The 26,462-nt window shown below is 36.6% G+C and overlaps 1 protein-coding gene across 9 annotated transcripts in view; it reads left to right on the forward strand.

Moving 5' to 3' along the window:
- The window catches only part of USP45 (ubiquitin specific peptidase 45), a 75,646-nt gene that overhangs the window by 34,199 nt on the left and 14,985 nt on the right, over positions 1-26,462 (forward strand). For 6 of the 9 annotated variants that reach the window (XM_044245070.1, XM_044245063.1, XM_044245097.1 and 3 more), the window contains exons 8-12: positions 1,526-1,656; positions 6,697-6,784; positions 23,034-23,115; positions 25,102-25,193; positions 26,380-26,436. In XM_044245070.1, the coding sequence (XP_044101005.1) occupies positions 1,526-1,656; positions 6,697-6,784; positions 23,034-23,115; positions 25,102-25,193; positions 26,380-26,436 (450 nt within the window). Of the gene's footprint in view, positions 1-1,525; positions 1,657-6,696; positions 6,785-7,386; positions 7,475-23,033; positions 23,116-25,101; positions 25,194-26,379; positions 26,437-26,462 lie in introns of those variants that run through there. The other 3 variants (XM_044245139.1, XM_044245128.1, XM_044245116.1) reach the window with 3 other exon arrangements.

Here is a 26,462-nt window from a genome sequence, read left to right on the forward strand (position 1 = left end):
CATGTGTGAAATCATGTGGTATTTGTCTTTCTCTGTCTGATTTATTTCCCTAATAATAATACCCACAGGGTCCATCCGTGTTATTGCAAATGGTGAGATTTCGTTCTTTTTTATGGCAGAATAATATTCCATTATATGTGTATACCACCATATCTTCTTTATCTGTTCATCAACTGATGGGCCCTTGGGCTGATTCTGTAATTTGGCTATTGTAAATAATGCGGCACTAAACATAGGGGTGCATGTATCCCTTTGAAATAGTGTTTTTGTATTCTTTAGGTAAATGCCCAGTAGAGTGATTACTGGATCATATTGTAGTTCTATTTTTAATTTTTTGAACCTCAATACTGTCTTCCACAATGGCTGCACCAGTTTGCATTTCCACTAACAGTGCACAAGGTTTCCTTTTATTCCACATCCTCACCAACACTTGTTGTTTCTTATGTTTTTGATTTTAGCTATTCTGACAGACATGAAGTAATATCTCATTGTAGTTTTCATTTGCATTTCCCTGATAATGAGTGATGTTGAGCATCTTTTCATGTGTCTGTTGGCCATCCGGATGTCTTCTTTGGAGAAATGTCTGTTCATGTCTTCAACATGGCAGAGAGCACTTTTGATATTCAGAAGCTATGAAGAATTATAGCCTGTCCTTTCTGTGGTTTTAGTCAGATGATAGATTTTTAAGGATAGTGGGTATGAAATATATATATGTATGAATGTAATATATATGTATATATGAAAATATACATGTATTTCATGAATACATGAATGAGATAACGTATTTGATATTGTCTTAAAAGATAATGTTCTGTAATGTCCTAAGATTATACTTGGGATCTGTTTTTTATTATAAGGAAAGGGGGTTACTAAAATTCTAGAATAAAGTGGGTTTCTTCTTCACACAATTCTAGCTGCTTTGTTAAGCTTTATGACTCTCCCTGTAAAGAGGGAGAGTGGTGTACCAATTTTGTGACATAATTTCCCATTCCTTATTTTATTAGTAAACTATTTGGGTCAAAGAAGGGTATGGAGTTTTGCTAACAAATGTAATTTGTGATCATATGTAAAGTACACGTATCAAGTAGATCAGTAATTTTGCTTTTCGGAGAACACTTTTTTTTAAGACTTTATTTTTTTAAGTAATCTCTACACCCAATGTGGGCTTCAAACTCACAACCCTGAGATGGAATTGCGTGCTCTCCTGACTGAGCCAACCAGGCGCGTCTAGCAGAGAGCACATTAAGGGACAGTAATGAGCAACTAAAGATTGGTGATTTTACTTTTAAGCTAATAGTTTTATTAAATAAGGGGCAGAGGATATGAGAATACCTGTGTTTTTGAAGGTAAGGCTTTTAATTCCAATTTCCATTTTTAATATTCATTTTATATATGTAAGAATGAAGTTTCTTGATACACTTAAGGCAACTTAGTTCATTTAAGCAAAATGTAACTCCTAGATTTTTAATAATATTTAATTTTAAAATTGCATATTTCTGACATAGAGTTGATCATGTTTTTAAAGGACCCATTAATAGTGGAACTTTCAAGCCCTGGACCATTGACCTCAGCCTTGTTGGCGTTTCTTCACAGCATGAAGGAGACTGAAAAAGGACCACTTTCTCCTAAAGTTCTTTTTAATCAGCTTTGTCAGAAGTGGGTGCATCTAAGTTCTTGATATAAATAATAATGAGTTGTAAAATTCTAACGTATCAGTGCTTGTGAAATTCTAATATCACTTAGTATGAGTAGTTTTCACTCTTACTCTAACATCACTATTATTGTCTAGATTCTCAAGAGAAAGGACTAATATTTATTTACTTGCAGCTCTGTGCTTTATGTAAATTATATCTCATAGCACTCTGAATAAGTGCTTGTTTATCCCCGTTTTATAAATAAAGAAACTTAGACTCACAGAAGTTGAGCAGCTTACCTAGTTTTTTTTTTTTTAAGATTTTATTTATTTATTTGACAGACAGAGATCACAAGTAGTCAGAGAGGCAGGCAGAGAGAGAGAGGAGGAAGCAGGCTCCCTGCTGAGCAGAGAGCCCGATGCAGGGCTCAGTCCCAGGACCCTGAGATCATGACCTTAGCCGAAGGCAGAGGCTTTAACCCACTGAGCCACCCAGGCGCCCCAGCTTACCTAGTTTTACAGTGGCAAAGCCACGATTCAAATAGATGTCTGTCCTGATTCAGAAGCCCATGATGTAATAACAAAAAATAAGAAAATTACAGAATTATAAAACCTGAAAGGTGCTCTAATAGGACATCTCAATCTAGTTTTCTTATATTTACTTTTATTTTATTATTATTTTTTTACGTACACTGTACCCCCTGATGTGGGGCTCAAACTCATGACCCCAGGATCAAGAGTCATATGCTCTGCCAACTTAGCCAGCCAGGTGCCTTCTTTATTTTTATTTATTTATTTTTTAAAATATTTTATTTATTTATTTGACAGAGATCACAAGTAGGCAGAGAGAGAGAGAAGAGAGAGAGAGGAGGAAGCAGGCTCCCTGTGAGAAAAGAGCCCGATGCGGGACTCGATCCCAGGACTCTGGGATCAAGACCCAAGCCGAAGGCAGAGGTTTAACCCACTGAGCCACCCAGGCACCCCCTTCTTTAGTTTTATAGACAAGCTTTGAGGTAAATAGAATTTAAGTGAATTTCTCAAGCTAGCACTGTATGTTGAAAACCAAAATCCTTGTGTGCCAGAAATAAATACATACCATAAAGGACCTGACTTAACTTTTGTTCTTTCATATATTCTTTCATCTAAAGAATTTGAGAGCTTATTTGTGTCAGGTGTCTACTAGAATCTAAGGGTACAATGTGTAATATATTAAAAATAGATACTGTCATGGAGCTCATGAGCTAGTCTTATCTCCAGGCTTTACAATTGCATTTTAATTTAAGCTAGTTATTTGTGCATAGTATTATATTTTATTTCATCTCCTAGAACTGTACCACTGTTAATTCGTTTTAAAAAATTCTAATTGTGGAAAGGACACTTAGCATGAGCTCTGCCTTCTTAAAAATGTTTAAGTGTACATTGTTGATATAGGTACAATGCTAAACAGCAGATCTTTAGAGCTTGTCGGTCTTGCCTGAGTGAAACTTTATGTCCGTTGATTATGTCTATATATTCATTTCCTCTTCACTCCAGCCCCTGGTGGACACCATTGCCCTCTCTTTGATTCAATGACCTTGCCTATTTTAGATTGCTTATATAAATGGAATCACGCTATTTGTCTTTCTGTGACTGGCTTATTTCACGTAGCAAAATGTGCCATGGTATTTTGAATATAGTACAAAATATAGAGGGTTTATTATGTGTTTCATTTGGTTGGCAAATGCTGTTTTTTTCAGAGCCCAAAGAACAACAACAAAAATATCCTGGAAAAGTCTCAGAGATGTTGGTGCCTCACAGAGTTAAAAAGTTTTTAGGATTCTTTGTGTTTTCAAAATTTGTTTTTGGCTCTGCCAAAAATAACTGTTTTATATCTTTTTGTTGTTGTTTTTGTTAAGATTTAATTTATTTATTTGGCAGACAGAGAGGCAGGCAGAGAGAGGGCGTGGGGAGCAGACTCCCTGCTGTGCAGGGAGTCTGATGTGGGGCCCAATCCCAGGACCCTGAGATCATGACCTGAGCCGAAGGCAGAGGCTTTAACCCACTGAGCCACCCATGTGCCCCCTTTTTTTGTTGGTTTTGTAAAGATTGACAAATTTTAAAAAATAAGATAATAGGTGCTCATGATAAAAATTTAGAGTACTATTTGTACTCTGATCAAAAATCAAAAGCGATTTGTGTAGGCACAGACATATATACAAATTGTTTGCAACTTGCTTGTTTTGCTTAATATCTTTTTTTTTTTTTAAGATCTTATTTATTTATCTGACAGAGATCACAAGTATGCAGAGAGACAGGCAGGGCGTGGGGGTGGGGAGCAGGCTCCCTGCTGAGCAGAGAGCCCCATGCAGGGCTCAATCCCAGGACCCTGGGAGGCTTAACCCACTGAGCCAGCCAGGCGCCTCTGCTTAATATCTTTTCTACATTTTTCCATATTACATGTGGAAATGACATGTTTAATTTAATGTGTGTGTATTGCTCTTGTGAAAATACATCTGTAGGACCAATAGAATTATTGGATCAAAGCAAATTGCATTTGCTTTACTATGTTTATGTTAAAAAGAAATTTATAAGAAAAGTAATTTTTTAAAAAAAATCTGGTGAAGATTTAAGCCGTATACATTGTGTCTGTTTTTGGACTCTGTTCCACTGATCTAAATGTCCACCCTTACCCCAGTTCTGTACTGTCTCATTACTGTAGCCTCATAGTAAGTCTTAGAATTAGGTAGTGTGAGTGCTCAAACTTTCCTTTCCTTTCCTTTTTTTTTTTTTTTTAAACTACTCCAGGTCCTTTGCTTTTTTATGTGAATTTTAGAATCAGTTTGTTCATTGGGATTGCATTTGGAGATCAGTTTGGAGAGGACATCTTAACAATGTTGAGTCTTCCAATGATGATTATGAAATATCTTTTGAGTTATTTAGGTATTTGATTTTCCTCATCAACTTTGTGGTTTTTCAGCTTACAAACCCTGCACTATCTTGTTACATTTACCTTAAGTATGTAATATTTTTACATACTATTTATTATAAATTGGTATGTTAGAAAAATTTCAACATCCATTTGTACATTCCTAATATACATAAATATACTTGAATTCTGTATATTGATCTTGTTTTGCACATTGATCTCATTTTTGTTCCCTTGCTCAGTTCACTTACTGGCTGTGGTAGTTTTATGTAGAAGATCTTCAGGATTTCTCATTTTGAGTAGGTGACTCTCTTCATATGTTTGTTGATTTTTCTCTTTTTCTCTTTAAATTTGGTATTGGTAGCTCAGATAGGCTCCATTAAAGATTCTATATGTCATCACAGAATATTTTAGTCCTAGGTAGAAGAAGAAAGAAAAAAATCTAAGTTTAGCAAATTTTCTTGAGTGGTTTAGAAAGCGGTACTGCTTTGTGCACAGTTGAGATGGAGCTATAGGCAGAGATGTGGTAGAGAATGTTCCTCCTCTGTTCACGAGCAATTTCCATCCTGTTGTATCTGCTTCCAAAGCCAGAGACTGGTCGTCCTACCTGCCACCTGGCAGATGAGGATCTCTGAAGGATTCCCCGGTTTCCCCTTGCAGCCTTCTTCCATTCCACAGACCTTTCTTAATCCCTACAGCACAAATGTCATGTTATGCAATTTCAGCCTTATATAGATTCCAGCCATGAAAGCCCAGACGGGGTTAGGATTTGTGTCCCACTTGGTTTCTGTCCTCAACTCTGGTCTAGAAGGTGAACAATATCTACCACATGCAGAAAGGGAAGCCTACAAGGGGAGTAAATCAAAGTCTCAACATCTTGCTGCTTTTGTTACTTCTTAACAAGAGTGAGTAACTGAAATTATGGCTCCTGTTACAGGCTAGATTCACTACTATTTCAGATAGCTTTTTCGTACCAGGGACTCACAGTAGTGCATTACTGGTGTGAATGTTTATTATGAGATGAGGAATAATGCTTAAAGTATGGGACTTAAGAATCAAAAGATCTGGATTTAGGTCAGTGGCACTTAGCTTGTTCTTCAGTTTTCTCAAGTGTAAAACAGAATTCACATTAATTATGAATTTCTTTTTTTTTTTTTTAAAGATTTTATTTATTTATCTGTCAGAGAGAGAGATCACAAGTAGGCAGAGAGAGGAGGAAGCAGGCTTCCTGCCGAGCAGAGAGTCTGATGTGGGGCTCGATCCCAGAACCCTGGGATCACGACCCGAGGCAAAGGCAGAGGCTTTAACCCACCGAGCCACCCAGGCGCCCCTAATTATGAATTTCTTAAGAGCACTGCTGTGCATGTCAAAGGAGGTATGTTACACATACCCTAATGAGACCACTGTAAACTCATACTACCACAACATATTCTTACTCTTTTATATTATTTAGATAGAATTCTTTCTTTGTCTTCAAGCACTATCTAAATTTAGTACTTATTTTTATTTAAGGCAGAATGCTCATTTTAGTATTGGAGTTTGTTGCAGAAAATACTACTTTTTAAGGTTACTGAAATCACCTAAATATTTGCTCTGTTGAAGTCTCCATGAACAGCACCTGATCCTTTGATTAATATAAGGAAATCTAATTGGTCAAATCCTTAAAATAAATACATTCACAGAGATACCAGATTGTAGTTCTTATTTTAATATAATTAACCTCTTGTTTTTCTTTTGGTTATTCAGGGTGGGAAGAAAATAGACCACAGTGGCTTGTGTTTGAGTAGTTTTTGTTTGCTTGTTTGCTGTGTGACCTTGCAAATTCTGTAAATAATCCCTCTAAACCCTCTTATATAAGCCGGAGAAAATAGTGCATTTCAAACTTGTTTGAGGATTTGATGACTTGTCATATATAAAGCTTCACATATGTACTGTGCATGCATATAGTAGTTGCTTGATAAATGGTAGCCATATTATTCTCTGTGTACTTAAGATCTCATCCTAATTGGAACAGTGACCACATCTGGTTTTTTACTTAGTAGAAAAAGGACTACATTGAATCTTTGACTAGATGCTATTTAAAAATAATTTTAGATGATAGTAATATATTGTTGATGAAATGATCTTTTTTTCTTTCCTGTTTTGTTTTTAATCATAGGGCCCCTCGGTTTAAAAGTTTCCAGCAACAGGACAGTCAGGAGCTTCTGCATTATCTGCTGGATGCAGTGAGGACAGAAGAAACAAAGGTCAGGTTTTGTTAAGTTTATCGCATATACTCTTATTTTTTTTTTTTTTAAAGATTTTATTTATTTATTTGACAGAGAGAGATCACAAGTAGGCAGAGAGGCAGGCAGAGAGAGAGGAGGAAGCAGGCTCCCCGCTGAGCAGAGAGCCCGATGTGGGACTCGATCCCAGGACCCTGAGATCATGACCTGAGCCGAAGGCAGCGGCTTAACCCACTGAGCCACGCAGGCGTCCCTATCGCATATACTCTTTAAGAAGAGGGTACAAAACTGAAGGAATTAATTTTTACCATCATTTTAATGTAGGTTAAGAAGTAATTTGATTTTTCTTTCTATTGATTCCTTTAGATATTTTTTTTTTGCCTCTTCTAAGAGAATGTTTTCTCTCACCCTTTTGCAACCCTATTATCCTTTATTAGTTAATACCATTTAACTATAAATAAAAATATCAATCCAAGCTGGCTTAAAGAAAAGAGAATCTAAGACTCTAGGGACAGGAAGGTTCTCAGGAATCCAGAGAACATTCTCCTCACTCCCCTGGGTTCTCTGACTCTGTGATTCTCTTCGTCCCTCTCCCGCAGACGGAGCTGTTCCTGTGCCGCTCTCTCCGAACGCTAAGTCTGCATATTGTGCGGATCCATATGTATTAAAACAAAATTGGCTGCTTATGAAGCCCCAATTCTGAATTCCCAAGTGAGAAACTTTGTTACCCCGCATTGGATTAGGGTCCACTCAGGGATCAGTCACTTATAAGAAGGGAAGGAGGATCCCAGCCTCCCGGATCAGGGAATGTTTCTGAGAAAAGAAGGAACGGCTCATGGCCTGGATAGATTTCCCAAGTGTTCCTTGTAATCCTGTCCCTTAATCAACTGGGTCATAGTTGACTTTAATATTAAATGAGTGAAATTCATCATTTTTTGGTAGAGTCCTGCAAATGGCATACAATTTTTCAGAGAAAATGCAAGATATCAAAGATGTCAAGTACATAGTACACATCCTCCTTATTTCCCCTTTTTCACTCGGAGCGGACATTAATAATCCTTAATAACAGTTGTGTTGAGTCTGGATTTAACCTCAGAATCATTCTCAACGGAGCACTGCAGACAGGCCCTGTCAATCGTAATTGTCTTAATAGGTCAAATCCCATTTTCCATTCAAGATAAATATACTTCTTAATCTATATTAACATGTGGTAAAGCAACCATCTGAAAATGAAGTGCTCATATGCTTGTGGTAGCCGTTACCATGTTACTAGGTAAGGTGGACCTTTCTCTCTCTCTTTTTTTAAATCCCACCTTCAGTTGTAAGCCTGCAGTATTCTAGCTTCCAGTGAAGAGAGAGTTAGGGTTCTGATATTTTCTTATAAGCTATCTCAAAGAATGAGTTAATCATTCCCAGCTGCTACCAAACAATGTTTATTACAATCCTGTTCTTGTCTGTTTATTGACTTTCATATTAAATTAGTTGAATTCAACTTTTTAAGGTGTCACTTTTTAAGTTTTTTTAAGTTTTTTTATGTTTCTTTTTAAGTTTTACATATACATTATATATATATATTATATATATTTTAAGTTTTTATATTAATTGCAGTTAGTGAACATACAGTGTTATATTAGTTTCAAGTGTACAATATAGTGAGTCAGCTCTTCCATACATCACCTGGTGCTCATCCCAGGTGCACTCCTTTATCCCCATTAGCTGTTTCACCCATCCCCCTGCCACCTCCCCTCTGGTAACCATCAGTTTGTTCTCTAGAGTTAAGAGTCTGCTTCCTGGTTTGTCTCTCTCTCTCTCTCTCCCCTCCCCCTCTCCCTGGCCCTGTACTCATTCGTTTTGTTTCTTAAATTCACATATAAGTGAAATCATATGGTATATGTCTTTCTCGGACTCTTATTTCTCTTGGCATTATACTCTCTAGTTCCATCTGTGTTAATTGCAAATGGCAAGATTTCATTCTTTTTTATGGCTGAATAATATTCTACTGCATGTTTAGACATAGATACATATATATTAGATCTTTATATATTCATCAATCAGTGGACTCTTGGGCTGCTTCTATAATTGGGCTATTGCAAATGATGTTATAGTAAACATTGGGGTGCATGCATTGCTTTGAATTAGTGTTTTTATATTCTTTGGGTAAATACCCATTAGTGCCATTGCTTTATCACAGGGTAGTTCTATTTTTAACTTTCTGAAGAAACTTCTACTATTTTCCACAATGGCCGCACCTGTGCGCATTTCCAACAGTGCAGGGGGCGGGGAGGGGGCATGGTTCCTTTTCTTCTACATCCTCACCAACAGCTGATATTTCTTATGGCTTTTATTTTAGTCATTCTGAGAGGTGTGAGGTGATCTTGTAGTTTTGATTTGCATTTTTCTGGTGATGAATGATCATGAACATCTTTTCATGTGTCTATTGGCAATGTGTATGTCTTATTTGGAGAAGGGTCTTTTCATGTCTCCTGCCCATTTGGTAATTGGATTACTTGTTTTTTAGGTGTTGAGTTGTATCAGTTCTTTATGTATTTTGGATACTACCCCTTTATTGGATTTGTCATTTGCAAATATCTTCTGTTTCTTGCCTTTTAGTTTTATGGATTGTTTCCTTTGCTGTCAAAGAGGTTTTTTATTTTGATGTAGTCCCCCAATAGTTTATTTTTGCTTTTGTTTTTCCTGCCTCAGGAGACATACTTAGAAGTTGCTACAGCCGGTGTCGAAGTTGTTACCATCTGTTTTCTCTTCTAGGATTTTTATGGTTTCAGATTTTATATTTAGGTCTTTAATCCATTTTGAATTTATTTTTGTGTCTGGTCCAGTTTCATTCTTTTGCAGGTAGCTGTCCAGTTTTTTCACCATCATTTGTGGAAGAAAGTCTTTTTCCTATTGGATATTCTTTCCTGTTTTGTCAAAGTTTAATTGACCATATAATTGTGGGTTTATTTCTGGGTTTTCTAATCTGTTCCACTGATTCATATGTCTGTTTTGTGCCAGTACTATACTGTTTTGACTCCTACAGCTTTGTAATATAACTTAAGTCTGGAATTGCGATGCCTCCAGCTTTGCTTTTCTTTCTTAAGATTGCTTTGACTATTTGGGGTCTTTTGTGATTCCATACAGATTTTAGGATTTTTTGTTGTACGGTATAATTTACATGTGAAGCCATCTGGTCCTGGACTTTTGTTCGTTGGGAGTTTGATTACTGATTCAATTTCTTTGCTGGTTATCTGTTCAAATTTTCTATTTCTTCCTATTTCACTTTTGGTAGTTTATATGTTTCTAGAATTTATCCATTTTTCTAGGTTGCCTAATTTGACGTATGGTTTTACATACTACTCTTTTATAATTGTTTGTATTTTTGTGGTGTTGGTTATTTCTTCTCTCTCATTTGTAATTTTGTCTGAGTCCCTTCTCTTTTTTTCTTGTGAAGCCTGGCTAGGGGTTTATCAGTTTTATTGATATATGTTTTATTTTTTCAGAGAACCAGCTTCTGGTTTCACTGAGCTGGATTTTGTTTTTGTTTTTTAGTTTTTGTATCATATATATCTGCTCTGATCTTTATTATTTCTTCCCTTCTGCTGGTTTTAGGTTGTATTTATTGTTCTTTTTTCTAGCTCCTTTAGTTGTAAGGTTAAGTTGTTTATTTGAGACTTTTTTGGCTTCTTGAGGTAAGCATGTATTGCCATAAACTTCCCTCTTAGAACTGCTTTTGCTGTATCTCAGAAGTTTTGGCCTGTGGTGATTTTATTTTTATGTGTTTCTATGTATTTTTAAAATTTCTTCTTTTATTTACTGGTTGGCTTATTCATTGTTTAGTAGCATGTTGTCTGACCTCCATGTATTTGTGGTCTTAATAGATTTTTCTTGTGGTTAATTTCTAGTTTCATAGTGTTGTGGTCAGAAAAGATGCATGGTATGACTTTGATTTTGAGTTTGTTACGACTTGTTTTGTGGCATAATATATGATCTGTCCTGGAGAATGTTTCACATGCACCTGAAAAGAATGTGTATGCTGCTAATTTAGGATGGAATGTTCTGCATATATCTGTTAAGGCCATCTCGTCCAGTGTGTCACCCAAATGTCGCCCTCGACCCGCAAGGACGACAAGAAGCCCCGGTTCAGATGTATCTTCTCTCTCTTTATTTCCACAATAATACTTGGGCTGATAAGTAATATTATTGGGACAAGACACATTAACTGTTGTCTCAAAGGTACTAGAGTCATTTTGTTTATAAGAACAGTTGAGGAATTTGCCACCATTTAACATGGATACTGCTGAGATATCAGTACATGCTCCTAGCAAGTTACAGACCTGCCATGCATCAAAGGGAGAGGAGGGATTGCCTTGCTTAGGATTTTGAAAGGAATAATTGTACCCTGTAAAGGTATTATTTTTATAAGTAGGAAAGCGTGGAGTGAATGTAAAGCTATGCATTTGATTGATGTAAACTGGGCTCAAGGTACTCTGAGAGCCAGACCACTCGGGTGGCCATACCCTGTTATTGGTGCACCTGGGCAACTTAAAAGGTTGATATGGCCCCGAGGCATTAATAGGTTTCACAGGGGCCAAACCCTGGATCACAGGTGGTCCCATTGAGGTATGTTTAGCAAGCCTTCATCTAGGAACCATGGAGCCGCCTTTTCCACTGTATTCAAAAAGGCTCGAGCAGTTTTTGCTTTTAGTGAAGTTCCATTGGCTTTCAGCAGGTCTTTTAAAGACCCTTCCAACCGCACTTTAGATACTTCAGATCCCATTATGAACACACAGACAACAGACGCGGACGTTAAAGACACTAACACATTAACTTTTTACGCGCATATACTTCAGTCGACCTTTACTCCCTGATTTACCGCGGAATTCCCACTTTTGAACATGGCTAATGTCCCCACTTACCTGTGGACCCTTACTCCCCGCTTTACCGCGGAATTCCCACTTTTGAACGTGGCTAATGTCCCCGCTTACCTGCGGTTTCGATAAGAAAATCCCGGCTCTATGGCCGCCCCGCTTCTTGTTGCGGTCTTGTACAAGATTCCCACCACTTTGATTGTGGTCCCTTCCCTGCTTACCTGCGGTTTTTCTCCTTGCAAGGTTTACTACTCGTTAACGATTCCTGGGTTTCGGCACCATTTGTTGCCCTTGAACCGCAAGGACGACAAGAAGCCCCGGTTCAGATGTATCTTCTCTCTCTTTATTTCCGCAAGTCTACACACTTATATACGTTTACATGACCAATCAGCGAGCAGGGTACAGGAGGGAGCGAATCAGGCTGTGCACCTAAACGAACAACTTCGCTAGCAACCAATGCTGTTCACTTCCTCTTTGGGTGTTCCGCTTAGTCTCACGAGGCAATCCTAACCTGGCAACTAGCCAGGCGCCATCTTTTAATGGTGGAGGCTGCCCTGGCCAGGGGTCTGCCTCTGACACCCAAAGCCATTGTTTTCTTGTTGAATTTTTTTGTTGAATCTGTCCATTGACATAAGTGGGGGTGTTAAAGTCCCCTACCCTTATTGTGTTATTATTGATTAGTTCCTTTATGTTTGTTATGAACTTTTATGTATGTGGTTGCATAAATATTTACAGCTGTCATATCTTCTTGTTGGATAGTCCCCTTTATGATTATATAGTGTTCTTTTTTGTCTCTCATTCTAGACTCTGTTTTATTTTTTTAATTATTATTTTTTTAAAGATTTTATTTATTTATTTATTTGACAGGCAGAGATCAAAAGTAGGCAGAGAGGCAGAGGGGGAAGCAGGCTCCCTACTGAGCAGAGCCCGATGTGGGGCTTGATCTCAGGACCCTGAGATCATGATCTGAGTCAAAGGCAGAGGCTTAACCCACTAGACTCTGTTTTAAAGTCTGTTTTGTCCAATATAAGTATTGCTGTCCTGGTTTTCTTTTGACATCCATTTTTGTGATAAGTGTTTCTCCATTCCTTCAGTCTGCAGCTGACTTTAGATCTGAAGTGAGTCTCTCATAGATAGCATATGGATGGGTCTTTTTTTTTTTTCCCCATTCTATCACACTGTATCTTTTGATTGAAGTAATTAGTCTATTTACATTCAAAGTAATTATTGATATTGCCATTATATTACTTCTTCTATAGTTGTTTCTGAAGATTTTCCATGATCCTTTCTTGTCTTTCTCTTTTTTCATGGTTTGCTGGGGTTTTTTAGTGATCTGTTTCTCTAGGGATATATTTAGTGATATAATTTCTTTCTTCTTATTCTTGGCATATTTTTAGTAGTTCTTGATTTGTGGTTACCATTAGGTTTGTATATAACATCTTCTACATGTTGCAGCTTATGTGAAGTTGGTGGTCATTTAAGTTGAGCCCATTCATTACTCCTCTCCTTCCTGCATTTTAGGTATATGATAACATACTTTATATCCTTTTATTTTGTGAGCTCCTTGACTGATTTTTTTTTTTTTTTTTACAGAAGTACTCATTTTTACTGCTGTTGTGTTTCCTACCTTCATATTGTCACTTTTGGTCTCTCCTTTGTTGAATAAGTTTTCTGTTTTCAACTTTAAATGGATAATTTCTGTGGAGAATTTGAATTGGAAAAAAACAGTGTTTTTCTTTAAAGATTTTATTTATTTATTAGACAGAGATCATAAGTAGGTGGAGAGGCAGGCAGAGAGAAAGGAAGGGAAGCAGGCTCTCTTCTGGGCAGAGAGCCCAACGTGGGGCTTGATCCCAGGACCATGACCCAAGCCGCAGAGGGTTTAACACACTGAGCCACCCAGGTGCCCCAAAAAACCAGTTTCTTAAATAAGTTATACTACCTAGTTTTTTGGGGATTTTCAGTTATTTTGAATATGTCATAATTTGAAAGAACTGATAAATTGATAAGATAATACTACATCATGTTTTACCTATAATTTATTTTTAAAAAATCAATTAAGGGATTTATAGGTAAGTTTTGAGGACATTAGCACAATCCTCCTGAGCAAATATTTGATCATATTTTCTTTGATTTACAAATTGATTTAGAAATTTAGGATGGGAGATTCAAACTTAAGTCTTTCTTTTTTTTTTTTTTTTTAAAGATTTTATTTATTTATTTGACAGAGATCACAAGTAGGCAGAGAGGCAGGCAGAGGAGAGAGAGGGAAGCAGGCTCCCTGCCGAGCAGAGAGCCCAATGCTGGGCTTGATTCCAGGACCCTGAGACCATGACCTGAGCTGAATGCAGAGGCTTAACCCACTGAGCCACGCAGGTGCCCCCAAACTTAGGTCTTTCTGACTACTAGATGAATGGTACTTTTTAATTCTATACAGTACTTCTTATTAAAGTTTAGTTTTAATGCTTGATCATCAATGACCAATATAAAAAATTTCTAAGCTTGCTATTTAAAAGTTAACCATTTAACCATGTGGTGCATAAACAATGAAATCTTGGAACATGGAAAAAATTAAATTAAATTAAAAAAAATTAACCATAATTATTTCACTATTTGATGTAGTATTAAATCTGATTCAGTAACTTTGGCATATTGATATTCTTGTTGAGGGAGTTGATACAATGCAACAAGGTGGGGGAGAAATACAGAGACTTGTATCTTAAATGATAAATGCATATTGATGCTTCTAAGCCTACAGACAATATAGGAGTTAAGATTAATTCAGACTGTCAATTTCTAGATGATTGTTTTTCTGGTATGATTTGTAAGAATATGTTTACTACATGGTCCTGTATCATTGTAAATGGAATTAAAAATTACCTCTACATTGTTTTTGTCATTATTAAAATAAAACTGTAAAATCTATCCCTATCATTTCCCCCTATCTTACTTCTGTTACTTGATGGCATTCTTTGTCACAATTAAATTGAATTAAATTAATTAAATTATTTGTTTTGTGCATTAGGATTCACAATATCTAAAAAACTCAGGCAGTACAGTGGGAAACCTGGCTTTTTGGAAGCTCTCATTCCTCTGTTTGAGGGTTTAGATGGTGTGGCAAAATTAAAATGTCAGATCTGTGGGTTTATTCACTCTTGTAAGCAAGGACAGGTGTGCGGTCAGTTACAGTGAGTCCCCAAGCAAGAGCTGCATTGTCTGGCCTGGGAACGCCACAGCTGGCGATCGTTGTTGTAGTTTGTCACCGCCGTGTGTGTTTTGATTGAAGAAAGGCTCCAGCGTGATGCCTGCCACCAGAATCTTGTAGTAATGATGAACAACTACTGACCTCCTTTCGTAATGTTTCATTAAAGTTTTTTCCTTATGGCTGTAAAGTTGTGAGCGATACCACACTTTTGCCAGGTAGAGTGCTAAAGGGAGCATTTGTGCAAAAATTGTAAATTTCTCGTGGACAAAGTAAAATCAAATTTACTGTAAGAAATTCTTTTACAGGCAGCCTTTTCAACTTACAAGGTATGTGCTTCTTCACTGTCTTGCTTTTAATTTGAGCTATCACCAAATTGGTGATCTTTTATTTCCAAAGATCTATCACTGATACATTATTGGTTAGGATTACTGTAAAGGCAGACTGTTTCAGTTAACTTTTAAGCCATGAGTGTTATGCATTCTTACTGAAAGAAGTTTATGGTGGAGATTTGAAATAGTTGAACCTTAACCCTGCTAATTGATTAATGTGCAGCAGTTGTTAGCAGCTCCCTGGCCAAAGTCTGTCTCTCGCTCGTGCTCTCTCTCTCTCCCTCCTTCTTTTTTTTTTTTTTAACTTAAATGGTTCAAAGCATGACTCTCAACAATGAGAGGCTATAGCTGGACCTAAACTCATTTATTCTATTCAACTTGATGAATTACCTATTAATTAACTCCTTTAACAGTTTAGAGAATATAAATCTGTGGCTAAGATACAATAAAAAAGCAAATGTCTAATAGTTTAGAAGTTAATAATTTAAACAGCTCCATTGTTTATTTTTAAGAGTTTGACATATATTATAGCTTACATTTCAGAAAATGTCAAAGACTCATTAAATCATATTGAAAGTCACTTTTGAATTGGTAAAATATTGAAATTATAAAATATATTTCTAGACTTATAACTTGGTTTAGAGTTCTTTATCTTTGCTAGCTGGAGAGGCTTTTTACAGTGATGCTAAGTATTTACAGGTGAATATGGCATTTATTGGAATCTTTAAGTTCATTTTCCTGCATGGAATTCATTCTAATTTGTTTATTTTTATTCAATAAATTCTGTTTTGAAGGTGTAAAAGTCAACTTCAGCTCAGTATCTGAGTTACATCAATTTTTCAAATTTATTGCATCTGAATTGGAGATTATTTCAATATTTAATTGCTTTGGGGACATATTTTATAATTTTTATTTTCTTCACATATATTTCAAGATAGTATGACATGGCACAGATCACTGTATGTTTACTTTTGTACCCTACTTTGTATGTATTTACGTTTTTGAATCTTGAATCAACTTTCAAAATATACTTGAAGAGAATAGTCAGCAGTTTAGGAAATATAATGTGCTGATTGTAGGCCAGTTAATAAATGAAACTCAGTTTCACAATTATTGGGGGAAGGTATTAAAAACTTACCATGAAATCTATCCTACATACAGAAGAATGTGTGTATATATATAGATCTATATGCATATAGATCTATATATATACACACACAAATAGTTTAAGCATAATATAAGGAAAAGTCGTTTTCCACTAGAAACCCTCCTCACCATCACACCCAAAGTTTAAAAAAATAGAATGTTTTTAGTGCCATAGAAGCCACCTGTTATTTCTTTTCAAACATGTCTTCTTCATCAGAGGAGACGATTTTTTTTTTTTTAAGATTTTATTTATTTATTTGACAGAGCTCACAAGTAGGCAGAGAGGGAGGCAGAGAGAAAGGAGGAAGCAGGCTCCCTCTGAGCAGAGAGCCGGACAGGACCGGGTCCCAGGACCCTGGGATCATAACCAGAGCCGAAGGCAGAGACTTAATCCACTGAGTCACCCATGTGCCTTGATTTTTTTTTTTTTTTTTTTACTTTTACAGTAATCGTTTTATTGCCTTATAGTTTTGAGAGCGACCTGTGTATGCTTAAGCTGTAGATTGTTTAGTTTTACATAACTGGTTACTAAGTGCAAACCTATTCCCATTATTGGATGAAGGATCCCCAAAAAAGAGGGACTGAGAGAATCTCTAGAACATTGTCTGGCTTTGGGGTCCCAGAATTTCTAAACGTTCTTTCTGTGGAAGTCAGTGGGCAAGATCATGAATGTGTCCTGAGCCACGCTTGTCAAAGTCAAAGCCACAGACAGAGTTAAAGGAGACCAGGTGCTAGCTCTCTGGTCCAAAAAGGTTAAAGGCTGCTCTGCGTCTTCTGCTTCTGAGTTCATCATGACCCACCTCCTTGCTCTCAGGAACAGGTCAGAGCAGAACAACTTTGGGTTAGGTAATGTGTATCCTCTGCTGATCCACAGCAGAGCTGGGGGAGGAGAATAAGGACATTAGCAGCTCATTCCCCATATATTCTGTTCTCAGATTTAAAATATGGTACAGGAGCAGGGGGATCTTGGTGGTGACTGTCTGTCTGTCTCCTGCTCTCACTGCTTCAGTTTGAGTTGGTTGCCTCCTACATTTGATGCACAGGCATTGTTCTGGAATTCCCTCTAATTATGCTCCTGGGAATTCTCTTGCCTCTTTTTTTTAAAAAATTATTTTTTCTATTTTTTATTATGTTAATCACCATACAGTACCTCATTAGTTTTTGATGTAGTGTTCCAAGATTCATTGTTTATGTATAGCACCCAGTGCTCCGTGCAATGTGTGCCCTCCTTAACACCCATCACCAGGCTGACCCATCCCCACACTCCCCTTCTCTCTAAAACCCTCAGTTTGTTTCTTGGAGTCCACAGTTTCATGGTTCATCTCCCCCTCCGATCTCCCCCAACTCACTTCTCCTCTCCTTCCCTCAGTGTTCTCCTTGTTATTCTTTATGCTCCACAGTTAAGTGAAACAATGTGATAATTGACTCTTTCTGTTTGACTTATTTCACTCAATATGCTCTCCTCCAGTCCCATCCATGTTGATGCAAAAGTTGGGTATTCATTATTTCTGATGGCTGAGTAATATTCCATCGTGTATATGGACCACATCTTCTTTATCCATTCGTTTGTTGAAGGGCATCTTGGCTCTTTCCACAGTTTGGCTATTGTGGACACTGCTGCTTTGAACATTGGGGTGCATATGGCCCTTCTTTTCACTACATCTTTGGGGTAAATACCCAGTAGTGCAATTGCCAGGTAATAGGGTAGCTCTATTTTTAATTATTTGAGGAACTTCCATGCTGTTTTCCAGAGCGCTTGCATCAACTTGCATTCCCAACAGTGTTTCTGCAACCTCGCCAGCCTCTGTCATTCCCTTTCTCTGCAACCTTGCCAGCCTCTGTCATTCCCTGACTTGTTAATTTTAGCCATTCTGACTGGTGTGAGGTGGTATCTCATTGTGGTTTTGATTTGTATTTCCCTGATGCCAAGTGATGTGGAGCACTTTTTCATGTGTCTGGAAGACATCTGGTTGTCTTCTTTGCAGTAATGTCTGTTCATGTCGTCTGCCCATTTCTTGATTGGATTATATATTCTTTGGGTGTTGAGTTTGATAAGTTCTTTTTTTTTTTTAAGATTATTTATTTATTTATATGATAGAGAGAGATCACAAGTAGGCAGAGAGGCAGGCAGAGAGAGAGAAGGGGGAAGCAGGCTCCCCGCTGAGCAGAGAGCCCAACGTGGGGCTCGATCCCAGGACCCTGAGATCATGACCTGAGCCGAAGGCAGAGGCCCAAACCACTGAGCCACCCAGGCGCCCGAGTTTGATAAGTCCTTTATAGATTTTGGATACTAGCCCTTTATCAGAAATGTTGTTTGCAAATATCTTCTCCCATTCTGTCAGTTGTCTTTTGATCTGTTAACTGTTTCCTTTGCTGTGCAGAAGCTTTTGATCTTGATGAAATCCCAGTAGTTCATTTTTGTCCTTGCTTCCCTTGCCTCTGCGCTGTTTCTTATATTCCATATATGAGTGAAATCATTTAATTGTCTTTCTCTGACTTATTTCACTTAGCACAGTACCCTCCAGTTCCATCCATATCGATGTAAATGGTAGGTATTCATCCTTTCTGATGGCTGAGTAATATTCATTGTATATATGAACCACATCTTCTTTATCCATTCATCTGTCAAAGGACATCTTGGCTCCTTCCACAGTTTGGCTGTTGTGGACATTGCTGCTATGAATATTGGGACGCATGTGTCCCTTCCTTTCACTACATCTGTATCTTTGCGGTAGATACCCAGTAGTGCAATTACTGGGTTGTAGGATAGCTATATTTTTAACTTCTTGAGGAACCTCCATACTTTTTTCCATAGGGGTGCCTATATCTTTTCAAATTAGTGTTTTTGTTTTCTTTGGGTAAATACCCACTAGTGAGGGGCACTTGGGTGGCTCAGTCCATTGAACATCTACCTTCGGCTCAGGTCATGATCCCAGGGCCCTGGGATCAAGTCCTACATTGAGCTTCCTGCTCACGGGGAGCCTACTTCTCTCTCCCCTCCCTGCTGGTGCTCTCTTTCTCTCTCTCTTAAGTAAGTAAATAAATAAATCTTAAAAAAAAAATACACACTAGTGGAACCACTGGATCATATGGTATTTCTATTTTTAATTTTTTGAGGTATCTCCATACTATTTTCTACAGTAGCTGCACCAAACTTACATTCCCACCAACAGTGCACAAGGGTTCCTTTTTCTCCACATCCTCACCAACACTTGTGATTTCTTGTCTTTTTGATATTAGCCATTCTGATGGGTGTGAGGTGATATCTCATTGCAGTTTTGATTTGTATTTCCCTGATGACTAGTGATGCTGAACGTCTTTTTATGCTGTCTACCATCTGTATGTCTTCATTGGAAAAATGTCTGTTCAGGTCCTCTGCCCATTTTTATTTTTTTAAGATTTTATTTAGTTATTGGACAGAGAGAGAGATCACAAGTAGGCAGAGAGGCAGGCAGAGAGAGAGGAGGAAGCAGGCTCCCCGCCGAGCAGAGAGCCTGATGTGGGGCTCGATCCCAGCACCCTGGGATCATGACCTGAGCTGAAGGCAGAGGCTTAACACACTGAGCCACCCAGGTACCCCCCTCTGCCCATTTTTTAATGCATTTCAATGCATTAAAAATCAAATCTAGTGGGACCAACGTCTGTCAGTATATTTCTTCCCCCCACACTGATTTTTTTCATTGCTATTATTTATTTCTCTATATCTAATTTAGAACTAATCTCTCCCTTCAATCTCTCACATTAAAAAAAAAAAACTATTGCTATTATGTTAAATGAGCACATTTAGGGGGCAAAAATGAAAGGTTTATTTAGGACCTGTCAAAAAACATGTTGTGTCTTTCCATTTGATCAGGTTTTCTTTTGTGTCTTTCAGTAGTGTTTGTAAGTTTTCTTCCTTTAGGTCTTTATTTTTTTTTAAGATTATTTATTTGACAGAGAGAGAGATCACAAGTAGGCAGAGAGGCAGGCAGAGAGAGAGAGAGAGAGAGAGGAGGAAGCAGGCTCCCTGCTGAGCAGAGAGCCCGATGCGGGACTCGATCCCAGGACCCTGAGATCATGACCTGAGCCGAAGGCAGCGGCTTAACCCACTGAGCCACCCAGGCGCCCTCTTCCTTTAGGTCTTACACATTCCTTAAGTTTATTCCTTATTTTATCTTTTTAGTTATTATAAATGGGGCATTTTCTTCCATTGCTTCTAACTGGTTTTTGTTTGTGTGTGTGAAGGCTATTGATGTCATATTTACATACCCCATATTAAATTCTTTTATTATTTATAGTAGTTTTTCCATTTCAGTTTGTTCTTTTGGCTTTTCCAAATAAAAAATTATATCATCTGCATATAATTTTATCTCTGTTAAAATTTTTATACCTCAGATTTATTTTTCTATCAAATGCATTGACTAGAACATCAATACAGTGCTAAATAATAGTAATAAGTCAAGGGATTTAATCTTATAATGTTTTTCTTCTTATATCTGTTAATATGATGGTCTGTATGAATAGATTTCCTAATATCCCTGCATTACTAGAACAAAAGTCTTAATGATACTATATTATTCTTTTAATGTGCTTCTGTATTTTACTTAGAGCTTTTTTCATATGTGATGTTGGCGTGTGTTGTATATATTCTGTCAGCTTTAGTAGCAATATTATGCTTCATGAAATAATTTGGAGGTTTCTCTTTTTTATGCTTTGAAAAATATGTTTAGTGGCATTCCTCTGTGAAATTATTAGGGCTTGGAGCTTTTTGTAAGGAGTACTGTGTAACACCATTCTTCTCTCTCTGCTCATTCACCTACCCCATGAAAGCTGGAAGGTACTCTGTCTCTTCTGGGACTCATTTCCTAGAGAATTATCTAATATTTTCTGAATTTTCAAATGTAATTACATGAGAGTGGAGCAATGTTTTCTCTCATGATTACTTGAAATATCTTTAGTCTTGTTAGCGGTTTCCTTTTTCTTAGGTTGATGTTAGCGCTTTTCATTCTTACTTTGATTAAGATTGGCTAGTAGGGGGTGCCTGGGTGGCTCAATAGGTTTAGCCTCTGCCTTCGGCTCAGGTCATGATTTCAGGGTCCTAGGATCGAGCCCCACATCGGGCTCTCTGTTCAGCAGGGCGCCTGCTTCCCCCACCTCCCCTCTGACTACCTCTCTGCCTACTTGTGTTCTCTGTCAAATAAATAAATAAAATCTAAAAAAAAAAAAAAAAGATTGGCTAGCAGTTGGGGTGCCTGGGTGGCTTAGTGGGTTAAGCCTCTGCCTTCAGCTCAGGTAATGATCTCAGGGTCCTGGGATCGAGCCCCTGCATCCTGGGATCGAGCCCCTGCATCCTGGGATTGAGCCCCGCATCCTGGGATCTCTGCTAAGTGGAGAGCATGTTTCCCCCTGCCTTTCTGCCTACTTGTGATCTCTCTTTCTGTCAAGTAAATAAATAAAGTCTTAAACCTACTAGCCAATCTTTTTTTTTTTTATCCCTCACCCAAAGAATCAGCTTTTGATTCATTTATTAATCTCTTCAGTTTATATACTTTTATTTTCATTAACTCTTTTGTTTTGTTATTTACTTTCATTCAGCTTTGATATCCTTTTCTTAAATGTATGACTCGGCTATTTAATTTATTTGTTTTTATTCTTTTTAATTGTTTTAAATATTTAAGGCTGTGAGTTTTCTTCTGAACAGTAGAAAGTATCTGGCTTCTGATATGTGGTACTTTTATTATTCTCTGGCAAGTCTGCAGTTTGAGGTTCATTTTTCTTTGATATAGTATTTTTTTAATAACAGAATTAGGTACCATTTTCAGGAAGTACAGGTCAAACAGTGGTCTCACATACGAAAACCTGTGATTAAGACTTTTCTTTTTTTTTTTAAGATTTTATTTATTTATCAGAGAGAGAGAGGGGGAGAGAGCGAGCACAGGCAGACAGAGTGGCAGGCAGAGGCAGAGGGAGAAGCAGGCTCCCCGCGGAGCAAGGAGCCCGATGTGGGACTCGATCCCAGGACGCCGGGATCATGACCTGAGCCGAAGGCAGCTGCTTAACCAACTGAGCCACCCAGGCGTCCCAGATTAAGACTTTTCTTAAAACAAAACAAAACAAAACAAAAACCCCCAAAACTTCTGGAAGATAATTAACAGGCTTTCCTCTCACTGCACTGTTAAAAACATGAATTAGAGAAGATTAAATTCATCCACTAAGTAGAGACATAATTAGTATAAAAGATGATAACTTATTAGTTCAAATGTCTTTATTCTTGGAATCCAGTTTTCATTCTGAAAAAGTTTTCTGTGATATTGGATCTCTCCTGAAACATAGGCAAAAGCTGTGGAAACATATAAATCTCGTCATTTCCTAAGAGCTGCTAAAGACTTTAATACTAATACTCATTATTGATAACTGAATTCAAATAAAATGATAACTAGTCAAGATTTGGGGTATTCTTGCTATAGAAATTATTTGATGTTCTGGACTTACTCTTGTATGTATATAAATAATCTAGATGAAGATCATAGTGACTAGTTTAAAAGCTTTTTATGTTGAAAGATTTTCTTCAATAGATAAATTCCACATGGTCTCTGTGTTACCTTTTGTCTTGATTAAAATGATACATCATTTTAGGGACAGAGTGGTGGAGTGGGGGAGAGGAGGGAAAAGAGGGAGAACTTACTCTAAATCTATAAGAATACATTCAAGTATGGACTCTTACTAAATTCTTATTTGTTTTATAGCGAATACAAGCTAGCATTCTAAAAGCATTTAACAACCCAACTACTAAAACTGCTGATGAGGATACTAGAAAAAAAGTCAAAGGTATGTTAATTCTCTCACTATTAAAACTTTCTGCTATAGAAAATTGTTTCTTTTCAGGGGAAAAAGAACTGAGCATTTATGTGAACTAATTCTATAAAGTAGTGACCTTAAAGGGAGAGTGTACTTACTCCTGTGGCTACCAAGATAGTCTAGTTAGTCATAGAAAGAAAATTTTAGGATGTGTCCATGTGAACTTTAAAAACTAAAATTAGTAGCAAATATACAGTCTGACACTGATACCCTAATGTGAGGTTTCCTAAGGGAGACGTGAAAGGTTGTTGAAAGCAGTAGCCTCACTTGGAAGTTCCATTTCATCATACTGTATCATTTTGCATTTGACCTGTGCTTGGATAAGTTGACTTACGGATATTATCCAGTTTCATCTAGTCAAATGCCTAAGCGTTCCAAAGATTCCTGCATGGAAACCAGTTATTGGAGAGAGTACTAAACCAAGCATACCTGTTTACTTTAGTGTCCGACTCTTCCTTAGCCAAAGTATGAGGCAAAACCAGTGATTATCTAATCAAAGCTGATTATTTATAATTATCAATGTTTAAGTGTGGGCTTATATCTAATGATATGTGTGATTTGCTTTGTCCTAACTGTATATTCTGTCTTCAGATATTAACTAGTGGTAATACGAAGTCATCATTTTTAGAAGGTGTTCAAAATATTATTTATATTTTGTTTATTTTCTTATCTATTTTTTTGTCATTATATATATACTGCAGGTCTGTAATTCACAAAATGATTGTACATGCCCAAACTATGTACAGTTAAGGGTTCAAGATATTTTTAAATTAAAATATAGTTGACACACAATGTTACATTAGTTTCATGTGAAGGATTCAAGATTTTTTAAAATACGGATTCTCATGTATGCTTTGGTTTTTTTGTTTGTTTTGAGATAGTGCCATCTACTGTATGTTTAGAATAACTGCCCAGTTTTGCTTTTCCTTCAGTTTTGTGTGATCTTTTCTATTTTTAATCCCTTGTACAGTTTTCTAAATGAAACATCTTAGTTTACCATAACTTATAGTAATTGTTTACTATAACAAAGATGTTTAATGATATATTTAGCTATGAGTTGGCTGTGACATTCAGTCCTTCAGATAATGTTTTAAAATGATTTTAAATGTTGTTTGTATTAAATTTGAAAATAGAGATCCAAAAAGGATTGAAGTTTGAAAGAGGAGTGAAGTTTGTTAATATATATTTTTTGTCCTAATTTACTGTGGAAAGTTTTAAACTTCTATTAAAGTAGGGAGAATAGTATGACGCAGCCTCATGTACTCCTCACCCCTCTTAAACGACATTGAAGTCATGGCGTGTTGTGTTTTACCTATGTTCTCCTAACCCATGATTATTTTGAAGCAGATCACAGGCATAATTTTCTTTGATTTATAAATATTTCCCAAACAGAATGATTTTACCATTTTAAACTGAATACACACAAACACACATACATATATAAATGTTATATATATGTATGTATTATATATATAAATGAGTTACTAATTGCCCACATTAATTCTTTACACTATGCTATGTTTACTTGTCTTTTACTGCTCTGTAGTTTCCATAGTTACCGCCTAGGCATCGATATAACCCTAAAAGCATAATCTTCTTTTTCATTCCCCCTGTCTACCTCTACGTTAGGCACAGAGGCTTTAAAGGGTTTAATGGGAGCAGTTGAGCTATGGTATAAACAATGGTTATTGGTCTACTTTTCTTGCCTCAAGTTTAAGAACAGTTCATCACTTCTTGGAATCTACTGTAGCTGGTAATCAAATTTTCTCTACAGAATTATAAAGAAGAAAGACATTATATAGTATGATGTATGTACATCGTACAAAGAAGTATATTATTAATGTAGTACTGGACATCTATCTTCAGATTTCTTTTAAGTCAACAGAGAAAAAGCATGTTACATTGTTAGGTTGATGGCTGACTTTTTTTTTGCATTAAAAAGTATTATTTTTACAGCATATGGAAGAGAAGGTGTGAAAATGAACTTCATAGATCGGATCTTTATTGGTGAATTAACTAGCACAGTCATGTGTGAAGAATGTGCAAATGTAGGTGCTTTGGAATTCACTTCAACATGGAATAGATTACAGTGATATCATTTTTTGTTTTCTTCCACATATAATCATCAGCATTTATTTTTGTTTGTGACAGATGACTACCTAATAGTTTTCAAAAGTCATTAGGATATTTCCTTCACTCCCAGAGGAGAAACATAATTTATAATTTTTTTTAAGTGTTATTTTTCCTCTCGGCAAGCCTGTGAAGTTCTTTTAGCCTATTTTAATGTGCTGGAATGTGTTAGCTACTTGTTTGGATTGAAATGAAAGAGAAACTTATGGGAAGGGAGTAACTAGGTTCTATAACTATGCATTGCCCTAAAATATGATTCTAATAGAAATAACTTAAGGTAGTAACATAACTTAGGGTAATCTACCATATTTTATTTAAAGTTTACATTTATGTAACTTGTTTAAGTTTTGTTTAAAGTAGACTCACCTTTGAATGTAATGATAATTTTTATTTTGAATGCCATCTGTACTTTTAACAACTTAAAACACATAAAGATTTTTTATAGGTTTTCAGTTACTTGGTAAAAGTATTTCTGAAAGCATATGGCTTGGAGTATGATAGGGGTAAACTTTTGTTACATTTTCCTGTCCCAGATTATGGAGTACCTTTCTTTTCCTCTGTAATCTTATAAAATCAGGATTATATGTTATATTTCCTTCTAGCCTGTCATGTTGAAGCACAGCATTTGTCAACATTGACATTACTTAAATTTCTAGTATTTTCAACACAGAACTTGATTTCTCCCTCACAAGCTGGAGAGAATCTTTTTGAACAGAGTTCACCTAAAGAATATGCAAAACACAGTCAAGCACTCTGGCTTTTTTTTTTTTTAATGTTTCTATTTGATTTATGTTGTGGCATGTAATTTAGTTAATCAGTTTTATTAAACACAGTTTATTTTGAAGTTACTTTGAATATTCTAAGTTAGTCGTATTGGCAATATTATAAATTTCAGCTGGGTTGCATTTATTAGGTTTTGGGATATCTTGTTTTGATTAACAATATGTGCTGCTCTACCCAATTAAAATCATGGTTTATTCCAGGGATGTTTTTAAACTTGAAATTCTAAGTTGCCTGGGAAGTTTGATTTCTTTAAGAATTTATAAAACTCCATTGTCTATATTAGAACTCTAACTGAATTTCTCAATATGTTTTCTTTTTAAGATCTCCTCAGTGAACGATCCTTTTATTGATATTTCACTTCCTATAATAGAAGAACGGGTAAGGAGAAACTTAATGAGTCTTCT

The sequence above is a fragment of the Neovison vison genome, chromosome 1 (genome assembly GCF_020171115.1).
Source record: "Neovison vison isolate M4711 chromosome 1, ASM_NN_V1, whole genome shotgun sequence".
NCBI classification, from domain to species: domain Eukaryota; kingdom Metazoa; phylum Chordata; class Mammalia; order Carnivora; family Mustelidae; genus Neogale; species Neogale vison.